At 39.3% G+C, this 18,403-nt stretch overlaps 9 protein-coding genes across 9 annotated transcripts; 2 read left to right on the top strand and 7 right to left on the bottom strand.

Annotated features, from left to right (window-relative positions):
• Positions 1–116: 116 nt before the first annotated feature.
• On the bottom strand, positions 117–1,472 carry V1514DRAFT_337970 (chaperonin 10-like protein). The gene is made up of 2 exons (XM_066928769.1): positions 1,329–1,472; positions 117–1,267 (listed from the first exon to the last, which is right to left on the bottom strand). The coding sequence occupies exons 1-2, from the start codon at positions 1,381–1,383 to the stop codon at positions 189–191; spliced, it is 1,134 nt and encodes a 377-aa protein (XP_066780975.1). The 5' UTR covers positions 1,384–1,472; the 3' UTR covers positions 117–188.
• A 1,946-nt stretch (positions 1,473–3,418) lies between these two features.
• Positions 3,419–4,954, top strand: V1514DRAFT_337968 (mannose-6-phosphate isomerase). The gene is made up of 3 exons (XM_066928768.1): positions 3,419–3,533; positions 3,585–3,694; positions 3,747–4,954. Exons 1-3 carry the CDS (start codon positions 3,506–3,508, stop codon positions 4,899–4,901), a joined length of 1,293 nt encoding a protein of 430 aa, XP_066780974.1. The 5' UTR covers positions 3,419–3,505; the 3' UTR covers positions 4,902–4,954.
• Positions 4,909–5,789, bottom strand: V1514DRAFT_337966 (ribosome biogenesis protein Nop16). Its single transcript, XM_066928767.1, has 2 exons — positions 5,592–5,789; positions 4,909–5,521 (listed from the first exon to the last, which is right to left on the bottom strand). The coding sequence occupies exons 1-2, from the start codon at positions 5,735–5,737 to the stop codon at positions 5,032–5,034; spliced, it is 636 nt and encodes a 211-aa protein (XP_066780973.1). The 5' UTR covers positions 5,738–5,789; the 3' UTR covers positions 4,909–5,031.
• Positions 5,790–5,931: 142 nt separating this feature from the next.
• V1514DRAFT_337965 (uncharacterized protein) lies at positions 5,932–8,052 on the bottom strand. Its single transcript, XM_066928766.1, has one exon. The coding sequence runs from the start codon at positions 7,998–8,000 to the stop codon at positions 6,000–6,002; it is 2,001 nt and encodes a 666-aa protein (XP_066780972.1). The 5' UTR covers positions 8,001–8,052; the 3' UTR covers positions 5,932–5,999.
• Positions 8,053–9,051: 999 nt separating this feature from the next.
• Positions 9,052–10,840, bottom strand: V1514DRAFT_202271 (uncharacterized protein). Its single transcript, XM_066924676.1, has 3 exons — positions 9,641–10,840; positions 9,218–9,591; positions 9,052–9,141 (listed from the first exon to the last, which is right to left on the bottom strand). The coding sequence occupies exons 1-3, from the start codon at positions 10,690–10,692 to the stop codon at positions 9,131–9,133; spliced, it is 1,437 nt and encodes a 478-aa protein (XP_066780971.1). The 5' UTR covers positions 10,693–10,840; the 3' UTR covers positions 9,052–9,130.
• A 48-nt stretch (positions 10,841–10,888) lies between these two features.
• Positions 10,889–11,897, bottom strand: V1514DRAFT_299252 (ML domain-containing protein). The gene is made up of 2 exons (XM_066925509.1): positions 11,357–11,897; positions 10,889–11,302 (listed from the first exon to the last, which is right to left on the bottom strand). Exons 1-2 carry the CDS (start codon positions 11,786–11,788, stop codon positions 11,213–11,215), a joined length of 522 nt encoding a protein of 173 aa, XP_066780970.1. The 5' UTR covers positions 11,789–11,897; the 3' UTR covers positions 10,889–11,212.
• Positions 11,898–12,079: 182 nt separating this feature from the next.
• Positions 12,080–13,236, bottom strand: V1514DRAFT_369962 (ATPase, V1 complex, subunit F). The gene is made up of 5 exons (XM_066929967.1): positions 13,074–13,236; positions 12,845–13,010; positions 12,620–12,787; positions 12,467–12,554; positions 12,080–12,410 (listed from the first exon to the last, which is right to left on the bottom strand). The coding sequence occupies exons 2-5, from the start codon at positions 12,893–12,895 to the stop codon at positions 12,358–12,360; spliced, it is 360 nt and encodes a 119-aa protein (XP_066780969.1). The 5' UTR covers positions 12,896–13,010; positions 13,074–13,236; the 3' UTR covers positions 12,080–12,357.
• Positions 13,237–13,263: 27 nt separating this feature from the next.
• On the top strand, positions 13,264–15,559 carry V1514DRAFT_337957 (P-loop containing nucleoside triphosphate hydrolase protein). Its single transcript, XM_066928765.1, has 2 exons — positions 13,264–14,808; positions 14,883–15,559. Exons 1-2 carry the CDS (start codon positions 13,345–13,347, stop codon positions 15,435–15,437), a joined length of 2,019 nt encoding a protein of 672 aa, XP_066780968.1. The 5' UTR covers positions 13,264–13,344; the 3' UTR covers positions 15,438–15,559.
• On the bottom strand, positions 15,539–17,842 carry V1514DRAFT_286128 (Vps16, N-terminal region-domain-containing protein; the record flags this gene model as incomplete). Its single annotated transcript, XM_066925190.1, has 3 exons — positions 15,539–16,041; positions 16,101–17,759; positions 17,821–17,842. The coding sequence occupies 3 exons, from the start codon at positions 17,840–17,842 to the stop codon at positions 15,539–15,541; spliced, it is 2,184 nt and encodes a 727-aa protein (XP_066780967.1).
• Between the last annotated feature and the right edge of the window lie 561 nt (positions 17,843–18,403).

The raw sequence follows: 18,403 nt of genomic DNA, 5'->3' as shown, positions 1-18,403 counted from the left end.
TATGCAACTATTTATAAAAAGAGTACCTTGTAGGTCATCATAACTTTTACAAGCCTTAAGCGTCTGCATATATAATAATAGATAGCAGATTCCTTCATATGTTACTTAAGTCGCTATTACTTTCGTCCGTAAACTCATTATATTATATATATTGTTACAAAAAATGATATTCAAGTGTTCTCAGTCAACTATTCAGTGTTAACGACAGCACGGATACAGGATCCCGACTTCATCTTTTCAAAGGCAGCATTGATTTCCGAAAGCGGATATCTGTCAGTGATAAACTCATCGACCTTGATCTTATTGGCGAGGTAATCCTCTACAAGACCAGGCAACTGAGTGCGACCCTTAACACCACCGAAGGCACATCCTCGCCAGACACGACCGGTAACCAACTGGAATGGTCGGGTGGAAATCTCCTGACCAGCGGCAGCGACACCAATAATGATGCATTCACCCCATCCCTTGTGGCAAGATTCAAGAGCTGCGCGCATAACTTGAACGTTTCCAGTGCAGTCAAAAGTAAAGTCCAATCCACCATCAGTCAGCTCAATAAGTTCCTCAGTAACAGGTCTGTTCAACTTTGTAGGATTAACGAAGTGGGTCGCACCAAACTTCTGCGCCCATTCCTCCTTTGAGTCATTGACATCGACGACAATAATCTTGCCTGCTTTTTTCTGCACAGCACCCTGAATAACCGAAAGACCGACACAACCAGCACCAAAAATGGCTATGTTATCGCCAGGCTCGATATGGGCAGTGATAGTAGCAGCACCATATCCAGTGGTAATTCCACAACCAAGCAAGCACGTTCTATCAAATGGAGCAGTAGGATTGACGGCAACGACCGAAATATCCGCAACGACAGTGTATTGAGTGAAGGTGGACGTACCCATGAAATGGAGAATATCCTTTCCACGAGCACGGAAGCGGGTGGTTCCATCTGGCAAAAGACCCTGTCCCTGAGTAGCACGAATCTTTCCGCAAAGATTGGTTTTACCAGACTTGCAAAACTTACACTCGCGACATTCAGGAGTGTAAAGTGCAACGACATGATCACCAACCTTGACAGACTCAACGCCCTCACCGATGGACTCCACAATTCCGGCACCCTCGTGTCCGAGGATTACTGGAAAAGCACCTTCGGGATCCTTTCCAGATAAAGTGTATGCATCGGTATGACACACACCAGTGTAATAGATTTTAATTCTGACTTCGTGAGCTCGTGGTGGTAAAACTTCCACGTCTTCAATTGAGAGTTCCTCGCCTAAATAAAATAAGGAGTCGGTCTTGTAAACAGTAATAGTGCAAAATTCACAAAAACTTACCAGGGCCCCAGGCAATGGCAGCCTTGCAAGTAATTGTCTTTCCAACAGTAGACATTGTAAGAATTGCTATAAAATTATAGCAAAAAAATTATAATGAGAATGGAAAAACGGAAGGATTGAGATTTAATGAAAATATATGTAGCTACAGCGCTGACAAAAATCCGAACCGACGAGCCTGTTTCGGGATTTAATGTTGTTGATGATTGGGTGTTGTGAAGGGCAAAGTTCACACTATACCATATTGGGTTAAACAAAGCAAAACAAACCTCAGAGCCTTGACTTGTTTATATCTTGACATGCTTATACAAACATCCATACCCACAATATAGGCCTAATTTAAAATTCTGCACGCATCGAAGTTGGTAAAACAAGTTCTCGAATTGCAATTAATCAAAAATTAAAAATTTATTTGTTGCGGGCTAATTCTACTCTAAAAAGAAAGCATTGCTGCTGCAATTGCGATGATAACGGGAACTAATTACCTAATTTAGTATACCTGATGTCGGAGCTTGAAGTTTATTCTTTTTGTCAATCGCCATATAGTAGCTATAAGTTATAGTAGTTACTACGTATATTGCGCACATACCATGGAAAATCCCCACTTCAGTCAAAATATCCATTAGTTAGTTATAATATATGTTCGTGCTTTAGTTGAAAGTAACATTGACCTAATTTAAAACACAAGATCCAAAATACTCGGTTTTGAACAGCGCAGAGTGTTGTAGGAGCTTTTGAGCGCTTAAACACGTCGGTTTGCGAATAATCTGTGAGATTATGCCAGTTAGATACGCATTCGATGGTAAAGTCAAGATTCGCGGAGCAACATTGTTAATAAACCCACAACATCAGATTTTTATGAATTTAATAAGTATCTTGGTCGAATAAGTATTAAGGATTTTATGAACTATGATGATACGATCCTTGGCAGGCTACGTATGGAACTGAGACTCTGTGACGAGGTTACATCACTCGGAAGTTTGGATAAGAGTCTTTGTTCGAGCCGTGGTTCTCACAGACTCCCGGTTCTCGCTTGCGAGAGCTGAGCTGATCAGTTACGAATATAGCACCCATTCTAAGCTTAAACATGCTAAAGATTAATTTGCCGTGATGGATATAAGTAAATACCAATGTGATTGCAGTTGCCAGTGAAAGTTTGTTATGGATCAAATCAAGAAGGCGGATGAACTTGTTATTTTTAAATTTTTATACCCTTGCAACTGGCTGCTTCTACTTTTGTGAAACTTTCTGTTTCATTGACTTCTTTGTGTGCTTCATCCTCAGTAGAATACTTTTCTTCAGAATACAGACTTTTTCATTGCAAGTGTATCTGATTAGGGTGACTTTGGGAATTAGTCTCTTGCTCCACAGGACTTTTCTACTAAACGTTCTGAGAGTCCTTAGTTTTTATAAGTCGGAGACAGAGGATATTAATTATTTGGGTCAACTGAGATAAAAAAAAAATATCAGTATGAATCAATATAGGATCGATTGCCAGTGCAGAATATTACGGCCATCCATCATGCGGTTCGCAAAGACTTCAGCTCCAAGCCAGCAATTATTTTTCGTTTTACTTTTGTTTGACTTTGAAAAGCACATATTAGATTTATATGATTAAGAAATTTTTGGTGCATGTATGGGGCAGGGTTTTAACTGTTGAACAAAACTTCATCTGCTCAAGCGTTCTGGATCAAGTAATTGTGACATTTAAAGTACGGGTATGCACCACCTATGCCTGTCGAATCTTTGGTAATAGACGATGTTAATATACTTACGATGCGTCACAATATGGGCCACGATCCCATTCCAAACTAAAGGTAAAATTGGGGGCAAGAACTTGTTGTTGGCGGAAATTCTAAATTTGCAATGAAAAATTAAGCTTTGCCAGGTGACGAATAATATATATGTATCAATATCATCCTAATAGTAATCGAGAAACTGATTTGACTATGGCTTAAGAAATTTCCCACTTATTGGCAGCTGGCTTATGTACATTGTTGCTTTCTGATGACTAACTATATTTCTGACCCGATATCACGTGCAGTGCGGCTCGACCCATGCGGCACTTTGCTGCAACGCATCCTCTGTCGACGCATTTTGCAATTGCCATTCATTTCTCCTCGAACGACCGTTGGATATTGTACTTGTGAAACCTATTTCCTTATTTCAATTCATTGAAAATGCCTGCTCTTTTTCAATTACAATGCGGTTTGTTTTCCAAAATCTTTTGCTAAGAAGCAAGTCATTTATGCAGCACAGGTGCCCAGGAGTATGCTTGGGGAAAAATAGGAGCCAAATCCTCGGTTGCCAGATTTGCCGCTGCCACCGACTCTTCTTTCAAGATTGGGTCTGATACACCTTATGCTGAGGTATAAATGTTTAAATTTTTTTTTGGTTTGCGACTTCGCTAACGCGTGCCAGTTGTGGATGGGCACTCACCCTTCGGTGCCATCAAGAGACATTCAAACCGGTGAAACACTTCACGACATTTTGTCCAAAGATCCGTCGTTAGTTGGCACTCATGTGTCTAAAAAGTTTCATGAGTCAGGATTTTCCAATCTTCCTTTTCTGTTTAAAGTCCTTTCAATTGAGAAGGTCTTGTCAATTCAAGCGCATCCCGATAAGACGTTGGCAAAGCAACTCCATGCTAATGATCCCAAAAACTATCCTGACGACAATCATAAGCCAGAAATGGCCATTGCTCTGGATGAATTTGAAGGATTTTGTGGATTTAGACCCGTTAGTGAGATAAAAGGCTTCCTGAGTTCGGTTCCAGAATTTAAATCGGTGGTTACAAACTCTGTTGCCGATGCTTTTTCAGAAGGTGTCATTGTTTCACCAAATGGCTCAGATGATGAGGAACATAACAAATTGCTATTACAGAAGCTTTTCAATGCCATTATGACTGCTTCCGAAGAAACAATTGCATCGGAAGCTCGAAAACTTGTTTCCAGAACCGAAACGGAAGGTGGATCGTTTGCTGGACAGTATGGAGACGAAAAACTGGCTGATCTTATTCTCAGATTAAACAAGCAATTTCCTCTTGACATTGGTCTGTTTTGCGGTGTCTTTTTACTTAATTACGTTACTCTCAATGCAGGTGAAGCAATCTTTTTGAAAGCTAAGGATCCTCATGCTTACATATCTGGTGATATTATCGAATGCATGGCTGCCTCTGATAACGTTGTTAGATCAGGGTTCACGCCAAAGTTCAAGGATGTTAAGAATCTTGTTGAAATGCTCACATATGACTCTGCCTCGGTTGACAAGCAAAAGATGAAGCCGGCTAATTTTGACAGAGCTGAAGGTGACGGCGTTACCCATCTCTACGATCCTCCAATTCCTGAGTTTGCAGTTTTGCGAACGGTACTAGAGAAGGGCCAGAAAGAAGTAGTTAGACCGCTGGGTGGTCCTAGTATTATTGTTGTGACCGAAGGTACTGGCACCATTTCATTTGGCGCCAAAGTTTTTCAAGCCAGTCCAGGTTACGTATTCTTCGTTGGAGCCGAAACTGAATTAAATTACGAGGGGAGTGATGGGAGGTTAACTACCTACGCTGCATTTGTGGAAGCTTAATGTAAAATATTGTAGAAATCTTACAAAATTTTATTTTCTTGATTCCGTCTAAAGCCTGAACTGTACAAATAAACCCAATGTACCCATATTATTAAGTGACCAAACCTGTCAATTTTTTTTTTTTCAAAAGTCATTGACTATTCTTTTTTTTCCATTTTTCGATGCGCCTTCTGAGGTCACCTACAGACTGTTGCCAAACATTCAACCTCTTGTCCCTAAACATAGCCTCGTAGTCGTCTCCATGCTTGTTTACCAACTGACTAATCCATGAACTCTCTCTATCCGATTGTGTTCGTTCAACTTTTCTTTCGCCTCTTGCTGCAAGCTCCTCTAATTGCCTTACAACATCTGTGGATGCTGCCTTTGGCGCCGGAGTTGGGATATCATCAAACTCGGTCCTGCCACCTTCAACGTGTTCAATACGTTCAATATCACCGGTTTCTGGATTTCTAATGATTTTCGCTTGAGTTATAGCTTTGGTTGTAACTATATCTTTTTCAGTTTCAATAAACGGCTTGAAACTTTGACCGGTAGCAGCTGCCTTCTTCGCTGAGAAAATTTCTTTTTGTACGCCACCACTGGGCCTGCTTAACCTGGCTGTCAATCCAAGCTTTTGGTAACTAAATTATAAGATTAATACACATAATAAATATGCCAAGCAATAATAAAAAAAATATAGTGTAAAAATACTTTTGTGTTAGTGTGAGCTTTTCATCCCAGTTCTCTGCAATAATGGCATTTGACTTGATCCGCACTTTTCTTTGACGATCTTTTAATCTTCGTGTTTGTTTTGGAATCGAACTTTTTTGTTTCCTTCGATTTCGTACAGATACCATATTGTGCAAATTAGTTTAAAAAACAAAGATAAATCTTAATGAAATATAATTTCTGAAAAATGATTTATGGAAAAATTTCGCGGTTGGGAATTTAGCGTTGGGAGTTTGTACAAAACGAAATACCAAACAAAATTTAACTTTATACAATATTTAGTTATATGTGCATAATATTAATACAAGTACCATTTTATAAACTTTTCAAAAATATCAATCTAATAAATTCAAATCTAAAAAATTACTATTATACAGGAATAAAAATAAATCAACAGTGCTGGACAGAGTAAGCATGAACAACAACAGCAGTCGCTGTCTGAATATTCATGGATCTGACAATGCCGGTCTGCTTAATTTCGATACAAAAATCCAACTCTCGAAGAACTTCAGGCACAATTCCTTCCTTTTCCTTTCCAAGTACCAAAACAGCTTTGTTTGGGAACTTCAACTCATTGTCTAGCACAACGCTAGTGTCCGTCTGTTCAAGGCCAATTAACGCATAGCCATCTCTTTTCATTGCATGCAAAAACGCCGGGATTGTCTCAACAGGAACCTCTGACATTGGCATCCATTTATCTGCTGTCACAGCTACCGCCATAAATTCTCTGTCTTTGGTTACCGATAGATTATTGAGACAAAGCAATTCAGCTCCCAAAACATCAGACGCGCGGCAAATTCCTCCTAGATTGGGCGCCTTGTCAACAAGAGAAGCAAGAACAATCAAATGTCCCTTAGTTGACCGCTGCGTACGAAGACCAGGAGCAGCTGAATCAGCACTCTGCCATGCTCGAGATTTTATCTGCAATGCAGATGAGATCGCTTGCTCACTTGTGGTTACTGAATATTCTTTCTGCGGTTCTCTCGCCATAGTGCTCTTCTTATACAAACCATCATCCTTAACGGCATGTCCAATAGGCATATAACCTACTTTGTCGTGAAATATTATCCGCAGAACTTCTGGATCAATGCCTCCGCCACCGCGGTGCTCACTAACTTTTCGGGCAATGCCTCCACAAATCATACTCAGATTATAGTCTGACTCAATATCCCATAGCAGTTCATCACCGTGCTTAAAAGTACCAAACTGTGGAGACTTGCTAACCTGGTCTTCTAATACACTAATAACATTTTTCAAGTCACCGGAAATATACGGCTCAACAAGAAGGGATTTCAATCCCATAATAAGCGAGCAAGCTTGGTGACGCACTGTAGCACGATTGTTCATGGCAAATGGAACCAAAAATTCGGCACTTTTTAAAATCATGCCGTTGGTTAAAGCAGAGCTTCCTTCTTTTCGGGCTAAAAACCGACTTAGCAAAACTAAAATCGTTAATAAACTGGCAAGAAACCTTGGCCTAGCTTCGGATTTTGAAAGCGGCGTATAAAGATACCGCTTCACTTTTTTATCAATGTTTGATGAAGCAATAATTCGAGCGATTTGCCATTCAAACATTGTTCGAACTGTAGGACTAAATTCAAAAGAAAGAGTTGATAAAATCTTTTTCGTGATATCTTCTTCAAGTTCTGTGCCGATTATGAACCGATCAAGGGTTAATAACAGCTCGGAATATGCAATCCTAGAAGTTTCCGCAAGTGCATCTCCTGATGTTGTTTTGAATAAAGGATATTTGGCTTCGTTGCTCACAAGTTCACGAACTGTTGCGTGAGCAAAATCGCTAGCATGAGAAGGAAGAGAAGCAAGCGTACCAACAGCGTATGCCCGTGCATAGCTTTCTGGTATTGGATAGTAGCGGCTATACATATTTTGTTCTTCACCAAAGTCGGAATCAAACATATCCGACACTGGTCTTTCAATCAAAAAAACATTGTCCTTAAGCTGTGGCTGCACGTATATTCCCACCAGAATTGAACCAATCCAGCTGTGTGTTTGAAATATATCGAGATTCTCGTTCCGTGCTATCCAAAACTTCTCCGCAAGAGTTGGCAAAATCAATCGACGCGCAAACCCAAGAGGCACAAAACTTCTAGCAGCATCAGCCAATTGGTCACGTCTATCCGAATCTTGTGCAGTAAGTTCTAAAATTCTTGGATGAAATAATAAAGAAATTAAAGAAGTGGTCAAGTGACGCTTTGAACTTGAGCTACTTCGATCTCTACTACAAACATAAATGTCCCAGATAAGATTCCAAACATTAGACTTTTCCAACTCAATCAGATTTGACGTCTGAGAGATGTATCTAAGTATAATACTGGTGTACAAACTCAAAAACTCAACTCCCTGAGTATGACGCAAAATGCTTGAAATCATTGACGAAACCAATGGAAACTTTAATCTAACAGCCTAAAAAAAATGTTAAAGCTATACATTTAGTAATGATAATTATTTCAAACCTCGTCATGAAGACCGCTAAGAAGTAATTTTGTTATCGAATCAAGAACGTTCAATAACGCAGCATACCCAACTCGACTTAAAAAAAAAAAAAAAAATAGTAAGCGACAAGATCATGATGAACCCGTAGTTTACTCACGCTTGATGAACATCAATTTTGTTGAAATCTGACTTTAAAATTGCCACATCTAAAAGAAGTGGAATTATATCTACTAATAATGCTGAATTCTTCGGGGTAGAAATCGTCGAAAGTACGGAAATTGAATCAACAACTTCAGGCTTGCACAGCAAAGCTTCGTATGCTTCTTTATCACTTTCTTTAGAACGTGCTATTTTTGTTAAGGACTGTATTGTAGCATTCAGAAATTCGCTCACTTGCACCTCAATCTGTGGCACCTGGCAAAATACTTCTGATAAACCCGCAAAAGCACTGACAGTAAAATGATTGGTTTCTTCTGTAATCTCAACGGTCATGTCTTCAAAAAAAGCTCGAGCAGTCAACAGCACGGATTCTGGAGCCTTGATGTTTAACAATGAAGCTGCCTCAAAGATAATACCACAGATTAAAACTTTAGCGTTTTTACTGAGCTTTTCAAGAACTATCTCGCTCAAAAATTCAGGATGCACCGACGCAGCTAACGAAACCGCAAAAAATGTTTGTGGAGAATTCTCATTCCCAGATTCAATAAAATCGTGTACGGCCTTGTGTGCATACGCCTTAACATCGATATTTTGGTCCCGTGCCCATTTATCAACACTTGGTAAAATATCACTCCACGTCTGCTTCCCGTGCACAGTATCAAATAAGGATGACAGAATAATATCATTATTGCTTGTAGCTTCAATTCGAGTGAAAATCAATGAGCAATATCTTTTGACAACTTCTTCCATAAGCAAGCTCTCAAATTTGATGTCATTCAATTCACGAAGAATTATAGACACGCCTGGATTTAAATAACTATTTGATCCTCGAGAATAGTAAACAGCTCTGAGCACAGTGACCACGAACGCTTCAAAAAACTTTCTATTTTTGCTTGTCACCAAAGAACTCAAGACGTCACTAATAAAAGCATTAGGATTATTAAACTGTTCAATAATTGACGTAACAAATTTAGTCACCCTTTCAGAATGCTGACATGTTCCGTCTGGTTTAACCGTAAATAATCCAGGCTGTCCAATATGAGGCAGCACATAGTCTACCAAAACGTCGTGTTTCTCTTCAAGTTTCGCTATGCATTGTAAGCCATTTTTTGTCTCTACAAGCCCAATGACAAATTCTGCCATTGTATGCCGAATAGATACCAATTGCGCTCGAAAAGCCATTTTTATTATACTGGCAGGCCATAAAACATCGATGATAGAGTCAGGTTGAAGGAAACTCTCCAAGTCGGTTTGTGCGGCACGCAGTTGATGAACTGAACTGTCAATTGAGCAAATCTCAACTAGTGTGAGATACCTATTCCATGCTTTTAAAAGCGCAGTTCTTTTAGAAGGCGTATATGTAAATATCCTAAATAGTTAGAAGAAGCAAGTATTTATCGGAACAGTTCAAAACATACCCTGGAATATGAATTTCTGAATTAGCAGAATCTAAAGATCGCTCTACAATAAAAACACTGAGTTTGCGACGTTCATTAGAGCCATTGACAAGATTATCCTCCAACGAAAGCCAATATTGTGGGTTGTTTATTAATTCTTGAAATTGTGGGGTCTGTACAAATTTGTTTTCCGTTACAATGCCACTAAGCAAATATAACCCATTTAAGGCATGGATTTTAGACTTTTCATTCTTTAAAAAATTTGAGACTGTATTCCACAAGACACTTATTGATATAGGTGAAATAATATCATTTCCGACTAAAAGAGCAGATAAAATTGGTTTTGTAAGAAGCAGTTTATTAGCCGCTCTAGAAATCATGCCATCTTGAACTGTTTGTAGCACGTACGAAAGACGGGCAATATCACCAATAATTGTCGGTGAAGCTGAAAAATTGTCTACAGAGAAGACTTCGGTGAGAAAATTAATTGTATCCACTAAGTTGTATTCTTCAAGCTGCTGATGCTGAGTAATATTATCAAATGACTTTAGAATGTCATCTATTGTGCTCAGATGCGCTAAATCAAATGATATATCTTCAATGACAAATGCTGCTCGGGATCTTCTTGCGGCATGGAGAAGTACTCTTGCACAGTTTGAAACAACGCATTCGCCCACACTTTCTGGAAGCTGAGTTGACAGACTTAACGCAAAATCAAAATTACCCGAAATACCATTTTGCAGACTGTGAATTGAAATTTTGGCCAGTTGATCTGTTAACGATTTTCTGTCATCTGATCCAGGCAGTTGTTGTTGAGTGGTTGATTTTAATAACGCGACAACCGTCTCGGCATCTTCCCTCTTTTGATCGTACAATTTTAGTTCAACATCCAACTCTTTGAGAATTTGTGAGGCCAATGCTAATCGTTGCGATTCTGGAAGAAGTTGGACAACCCGACCAAGCGATTGTTCTGGAGTAGTTTTCGGTGTGGATTTGGCAGCCATAGTTTTTGCAAAGAGAGAGTATGATGAAAACAAACGATTAGATGAAAAAACTTGAGCATTCCAATACATTTGACAGCAAAACCACTTGATCCTTGACCTGATAAGGCTAACCTAAAAACTATCTAGGTTGAAGAGCATTTGTCGAGAACGGTTAATGAAAATTTTGAGCCGCACGATGATCCAAAAGTCGTTTGTAACTATATCTAAAAAAATCAAAATTTTATAATCAGTATTATTATACTCATGCGTCATTGGTCTTGAACAATTTTTTTTTTGTTCACTGCAGGTACTATATAATATTAAATATATTCAAATAAGACAATGCAAAAAAAATCAACCAGACAAAAAAAAGTTATACCACTCAAAGCCCTACTCCAAAATACGAATAAATATATAATAAATGGCAAATGCAGCTTATAGACAAAGCACAGCATGTAACCCATAAAAAAAAAACCATGATAAAAAAAAAATGAAAAAGCAAACACATTCAACATTTAAATAAAAAAAAAAATATTAGAAAATCCATATAACAGCTAGATCAATATTCCAGCCGATTGGCTATAAAATTTATAAAGATCTAATTAACAAATCAAGATCGAGCAAATTCAACCTGGGCAGACAAGCAAGTAATTTCAGAGAAATCTTCCTTGTAAGCTCTAGCAACAACATTATATTTACCCTAAAAAAAATTAGCCTTGGAGTGACAAAAAAAAACTTAGAATTCGAGACATACAGGAGGAATCTCGTCCGGAAGTTCAACAGTTTTTTCAAACTTTATAACACCCTTCTCAAGCGGACACGCCTTGTCGACTTTCTCAAGCTGCTCACAAAGATCAATGGTTTCCTTAACGAGTCTAATAAATCCATATCGCACTTCGACCTCGACAAATGCTCCTTCACTGATAGAATCTGAAAGTATACCCTCGCCCTCGATATAAAGCTCTGCACCCTTATGGGGAGGATTGGGATCAATTTTAAGGTAAGTTATATCAAGAATCTGATCGACATCGATGTCGCAAACTTCGATTGGAGACTCGCCAGGAACAGGCTTAGTTGGTGTTCCCGCCGCGACAACAGAATTGACGTCGAATGGAAGAGGTGCCTGCTGTTGTTGAAACGCAGCAACAGAGGCTGCCAATGCAAGTAATGGGGCCACAAGCTTCATGATAAAACAAACTGATAGAGAGACTATAAGCCAAAAACAGAAAAAAAAAATGGCCAAAGGTACTGTGGCGGTGATGTGTGGGTTTCGACCTGTTCAACAAGGGCTGTAAAAAAGTGTGCAAGTGAGAATATCGCTGGTATTCGTTGCGTGCTTGCTGGTGTTGCCTATTTTGGCTTGGGCCGAGTCACTGATAAGACCCAGCTGACCAAGCGTGATTCGGTTGTGAGTTGTGACTAGACCACAGTTTCTCAAATTGTATGTATGTAGGTTTTTTTTAATGATAAACACATGACTTGTTAGTATAATATACTGACTGCACAGTCAGTGCACAGTCAGTGCAACAATATATATAAATTAATCTATACACCTCTAAACCTAATAATAAGAAAACAAATTAAACGACAAACGACAAACACTTATGTGACATAAAATTAATTAAAAAAAAAAACTGCATCGAGCTCCAATATGTTCGCAAACGACTAGATTTCAAGGTTGACCCAATTTATTGAAAATACATCACAAATGAATGGTCAAATTTCACATGGCAGACGACGATACAAGACAACCGACTACTCGCCAAACAATCTTCGCACTCTTCGAAGAACACTGTCCTTCTCCGGATCTACAACCGTGTTAGCATACGATAAGCAAACCTTGTCTGTGTAAATTGTAACATACCGTAAGGGTGGTCCTTGGATGGAATTTCCAGAACGGCAGGAAATGCGCTAGTATACGTGTCCAACTTGTACCTAATTTTTTCAGCAATCTAAATATCATCATAGTTAGCTTCGAAACAACTAATAGTTCCTTATAGTAATAATATCAACATACATGCTGGTTGATTAACAGCACTGCAATATCCTTTCTGGCCGATGTAAAGTCATCAAATGCATTTTCAATGTCTTCTGTCGATGTCTTGCCATCAACCACAATAAAATTTTTCTTTTTATCCTCAGTTAAATGACCAACGCCAGCAAGTAAAATTCCGGTAACAGAGTCCTTATAAATTTCAGTACGACCTTCTCCTTCATTTCAAGTTCCAATCGTCAAACTTACCTCGTCACCAATCACGGCAATAAAATTACGGTTTTGAGCAGTTTGAGACATTTTACTATCCAAAAATTGTCAGAAAATTTCAAATACACACGACTGAGTAATTGCGCAAATTGCTCCGACTCGAGTTCAATTATACGTAGACTTTCGGCCGTTGCAAATTGACAACCTATTAAGCAGTAATTGCATAGTTTCTTAATGAAACGACAATAACTAAAAAAAAATAACTTACAAGCTTCAAATTCAAATACGATATTTCGTATTACCACTGCTCCAAGCACACTCACGACTTTCGCTTCTCTGAATATAGAAGAATGTACTCGGTCTAATTCGTTTGAGATAGTGAACCTTAATTATGATGGTTGCCGTCAAAAAACCACCGTTGCCCTGGCAACTCTACATTTGAGACATTTTCTATTTACACAATAACTCCAAAGCCGTGTTTGACTTATATTACAACCCCAGGCCGCATCGCAACAGCTCCATAACATTATAACGAAACGATGTCATCACCCGCAACTCCGAAAAAATATTACATCAAACCTCCTCCGCCGCATCAGGTTCGAGGCACAAGCACAACGTCAACTTTAACTCGGCCGCCGTCGAGTGCGTTAACGTCTCGAGCCTCAGCTTCTCTCTCCACCGGTTCTTCACGACCTTCTAGTCCAACTAAACTGCTTTCTACACAATCTAGAGAATCCATGACTCGAACAGCTACGTCTTCAATTTCATCAACCATCAGATCGCCTTCACCGGACGGACCTACATTACTTAAACCACCAACGCATTTGAAATCGAGACCACGATCCCCAATTCGCAGACCTGCTTCCATAAAAGAAAATACTGCAATGAATCTTTCTTCACCACAATTACGTTCAGTATCTAGCATTGATGTTATTGCTCCTAGGAGACGTCCGTCACCAGTACACACGCCATCAATATCTAGCCGCTTTTCCACGGATTCAATGTCTTCAAGTAAAATAACGGCCGATAGCAGTAACAATCAAGCAAACGTGAGGGTTTTGGTACGAGCTAGGCCATTTTTGATTCGTGAGATTGAAGCAAATAATAAATGCCTTATATCCATGAATTCAACTGCGCACACTACAACCTTGCATCACCCAGATGGATTGGAAGAACATGTCGATAATCGTTTAGAAAATGGAACTTTGCTTACTAGTCGCCATCGTGAAGCAAAAGAGTTTGTTTTTGACGAAAGTATTTGGTCTGTCGACCAAGATTCAACAAATGACTTTGTGGGTCAGGAATTAATGTATGATAAAGTTGGCAAAGAGTTTTTAGACCACTCACTTGAAGGCTATCATACTTGCATTTTAGCATACGGGCAGACTGGTTCTGGAAAATCATATACCATGATTGGTACCGAAGATGAACTTGGGATTATTCCTCGAACGTGCTATGATTTATTTCAACGGATTGAAAGATTGACGACTGCAACCACCACTTTTACAGTGAAGGTTTCATATTTTGAAATTTACAACGAACATGTTTATGATCTCCTTGCTTCTCAAACGGGTCAACCGACACCTTTAAAGATACGCGAGTCTCCGGTTGATGGCCCGTATGTAAAAGATCTGAGCACTTACATAGTCAGAAGTTTTCAAGACGTAGAAAGCTATTTGAAGAAAGGAAACAAGCAACGCGCGACTGCGGCTACAAATATGAACGCTACATCTTCTCGCTCGCATGCAGTGTTTACTTTAGTGTTGAAAAAAATTGAATCGGATCCAATTTTGGACGAAACAACTGAGGAAACAAATTCACGAATTAGGTTTGTGGACCTTGCAGGTTCAGAAAGGGTCAATTCCACAGGAGCCACTGGTACTAGATTACGTGAAGGTGCGAATATCAATAAATCTTTGACCACTCTCGGTAGAGTTATCAGTGTTCTTTCAGAGTCAGGATTGGCAACCAAAAAGCGTGATATTGTGCCTTATAGAGATTCGGTGAGTTTTTATTTTTTTTTTTTTTTTTTTTTTTTTTTTTTTCCGATTATATACTAATTTTCTTTATTATCAAGACGCTTACTTGGCTATTAAAAGACAGTCTTGGGGGCAACAGCAAGACAGCAATGATTGCTTGTGTTTCGCCTTGTGATTATGACGAAACTTTGTCTACTCTTCGCTACGCTTCGCAAGCCAAGCATATTCGAACGAGAGCTGTTGTAAACCAAGATTTTATATCTGCTATAGAGCGTGATAAAATGGTTCTTGACATGCAAGAGACAATTAATAAGCTCCAAGATACGCTTGCTCAGAATAGTTCCACTCATAGACAAGAATCAGATTCACACTTTCAAGAACTCGAAAAATTCAGAAAAGTGATTAAATTTTATGAGGATCGAGCTGAAGTTGAAGAATCTAAACGCAGGGCAATTATGCAAGAAAATGAGACAGTGAAAACACATAATCGATTAATTGCGGAACATATTAAAGAAATTCGTCGAGAACAAAATAATACCACAATTCCAGATGACATGTACGATGAATGGGATGACATGATGCAGGAGGTTGTGACGTTTAGGAATGATTTGCGGAATGATATAAATGCTTTAAAAAGCCCAATATCGGTCTAGAATTTTTGTTTGTTTGTTTGTTTGTTTCTTTTTTTTTTAATTATTGTTTTGAAATTGGTTTTAAGTTAATAGGCGTTGTGATAATAATATATTTGTATTAATTAGTTCTTTTTTGAAGTAGGATATGTGCCCTCTTTTAAGAAAATGAACATTTTATCTGGAATTTTAAATTCACCTTTCAACTTCGATGCCTTTGAACCCTGATTGATTTTCAGTAGTTTCTTTATGGTCTCGGCCACGGTAAGACCCACAAATGCCTGTTTATAATCTTTTTCATATCCGGTCTGAAGTTCGTATAATTTTATGCTATCCTCAATCGCTCTTGAATCTGGATACTGGTCTTTCGAATCAGTATAAATCTTTGTTGCAAGTTTGAGTTTATCGACCCGAGCTTGCACGTCATTTAGCGACAATGCTTCTCTGTAGGTTACCAATGCAGATTCTGCTCGCCTGTCGTCTTGATAATAAAAATCTTTAAGCAACTCTGCAGACTCTTCTCGAGCAAGTTGTTCAACAACTGCTGATGCGATTGGCTTATCATTAACTAGCCTAAAAAACTGTGCCAATGGATACTTGTTTTTGAGTACTAAAACGACATAATGTACTATATAACGTTAGTTTCAAAAAAAAAAAAAAAAATTGTCCTCGCATTTCCAAACATACTTAAATCAGGATCACCACTTTCAACAGCTTTAACCAATGCAATTTCATCTTCTTCCATATCTAAAAGCAGCGGAACCTGCTTTCCAGCTCTCGGTTCATAATTCAGCAACTGCGTGGCCAATTTCGTTCGTCCTTCGTCATATGCAGTTCTGGCAATGTCCTCATAAGATATGCCAGGAATTACTTTCAATTTGTTTACAATGGTCTTGCAAACCGTGGCGTCATCTTCTAGTGATTGTTTCACTTTACAACATGACCAACGAATGTAGATCTTATCTATGGGAAGGTGAAGGTATTCTGTCAACTTCAATGCCAGTGGGAACCGATTTCGGTTGATTAATCTGTTGATCAATCGTTCTGGCGTGAGCCTTATAAATTCTTCATATGTAAGTAAAACTGCGATTTCATAATGCCGCACCGCATTTAAAACTCTCAAAACCTCACACATCTCAACAAATTCATCTGATGAATAAAGTTCCAAAACTGATTTTCCTAATAATGCAGCCTTGAGTAATTTTTTTTGCCAGTATGGTTCCGGTTCAAAACTTGCTGCCTTGACGCATGCATCCACGGCTTCATTTAAATCCGGCCTGATTAATTGAATGTTATCATCTGCCTTTGGTGATTTAACCTCCAACTGCTCAACCGCATCAAGAAGAATGGCAGATGGACTTGTTGAACCGATTCGGAAAATATCAACCACAACATCAGGTACCTTCGCCAAAAATTCACACTTGTCATTGCTTATGATCCGTATCCCATCCGATTCGGGAACCAGCGTGATCGCGCTGTCATAATAAAAACTAAGCGTTCCACCACCTGGGCCTACCAATCTAATTTCGTTTTCCCACGCAACAGCAACGCAATCATTCGCACACCAAGTAACCTGCGCTGGCGATTCAACCATGCCAGTATCATATTCTGAAAACTTCTTTTCAAAATCCGAACTGATTACGTAAATTCGACCGTATGTAGTATGAAGAGCTAACAAAGTGCCGTTTGGAGAAATCGAAACATGTGAGAACGGACCCTCTACTAATTGCTTATCTTGAGCTTCCATGGAATCCAGCACGTTGATTGTATTATTTACGCCAACAAAAACTTCAACATGCCGACTCAAGGTATATGATGGAGGCAAAACTGTCCATCCATGTATCTCTGTCGCAACAGTGGCAATTTCCGACAATAACTTGGGCCTTGGATCTTCGTATTTCGCCACAGAGACAAACCTATTGTTGCCTAATTTAGCAACAAACCCGGTACCCCAGAACCGGCATTCCGACACGGTATGGTCTTCTGAATCCTTGCCAAGCGAAAATTGAGTAAAACCTCCCTGAAAATCATGATATATCCTAACGCTGCCATCTTCCGCCACAATGATTAACTCCTCGTTGTCGGACCATCCGACACCGCGAATGATGCCTTTGTCCCATGGCACGTTGTACAACAGCTCACCAGCGTTGGAATAAATCAAAACCATCTTATTTCTATTTTCCGGGCCCCTATATGCCATTGGCTTTGAAGTATCTCGAACAAGTGCTATCGCACCACCATATCGTGCACCCGCTACTGTGAACTCGCTGAGCACAATATCTGATGTCCACAACATCGAATAATCGGTACGTTTTCTATAAAAAACATCTTGCAGTCGTTCCCAGCCTGTCAAAAAACGGTTTGTTAGTTAATCATGGTAATGCGTTTCCGTATTTTGTCATTTTACCTAACGTCGGATTTGGAACCATTGCTGACTGAGGATATATCTGTTGGAAATTGTGCAGTATCACGTTTATCTTCACATATTGGGGTCCGCGACCGCGAAGCAACTTAAACTTCCTCCTGACATTACAATTAATAAAGTTAATCTATTTATTTTTTACCTGACAGCAGATTTATGACCCAATAAGCCCATACCACGTTCCAATATCGTCTCAACTACTGTTACCAAGATTTCTTCGAGTATTAGCTTTGACATCTTTGTAGTCACAGTCAGTGTTGGATTAAGCTGGCGGTACCTCACCCCAGCGGTTGTGTGATCATATGTGTGTTGCCATCGGTCCCGGGATTGTAGTCGGCTTTGTGCCCGGAATATTTCATTTTGGCAGGTTTCTGTAAGTTGCTCAGCAGGTTCAATTTGCCATGGAGCGTGAAGTTGCGGTGCAGCCTGAGAGTAGGTTCCGCACCACCGCCACTGAAGTACTGCAAGCAGAATCCGGAATCATGCCAATCCGTCACCGACTAGAACTAATCACCGCGCTACAAATGGCCCGCCAAGTTCACCGTACCAACGAGCAAAATCCTGTAAG

The sequence above is a fragment of the Lipomyces japonicus genome (genome assembly GCF_038497905.1).
Source record: "Lipomyces japonicus strain CBS 7319 unplaced genomic scaffold V1514scaffold_67, whole genome shotgun sequence".
Taxonomy (NCBI): Eukaryota; Fungi; Ascomycota; class Lipomycetes; order Lipomycetales; family Lipomycetaceae; genus Lipomyces; species Lipomyces japonicus.
The sequence above is the reverse complement of the archived record's forward strand: the minus strand, read 5'-3'. Positions and strand labels throughout refer to the sequence as shown.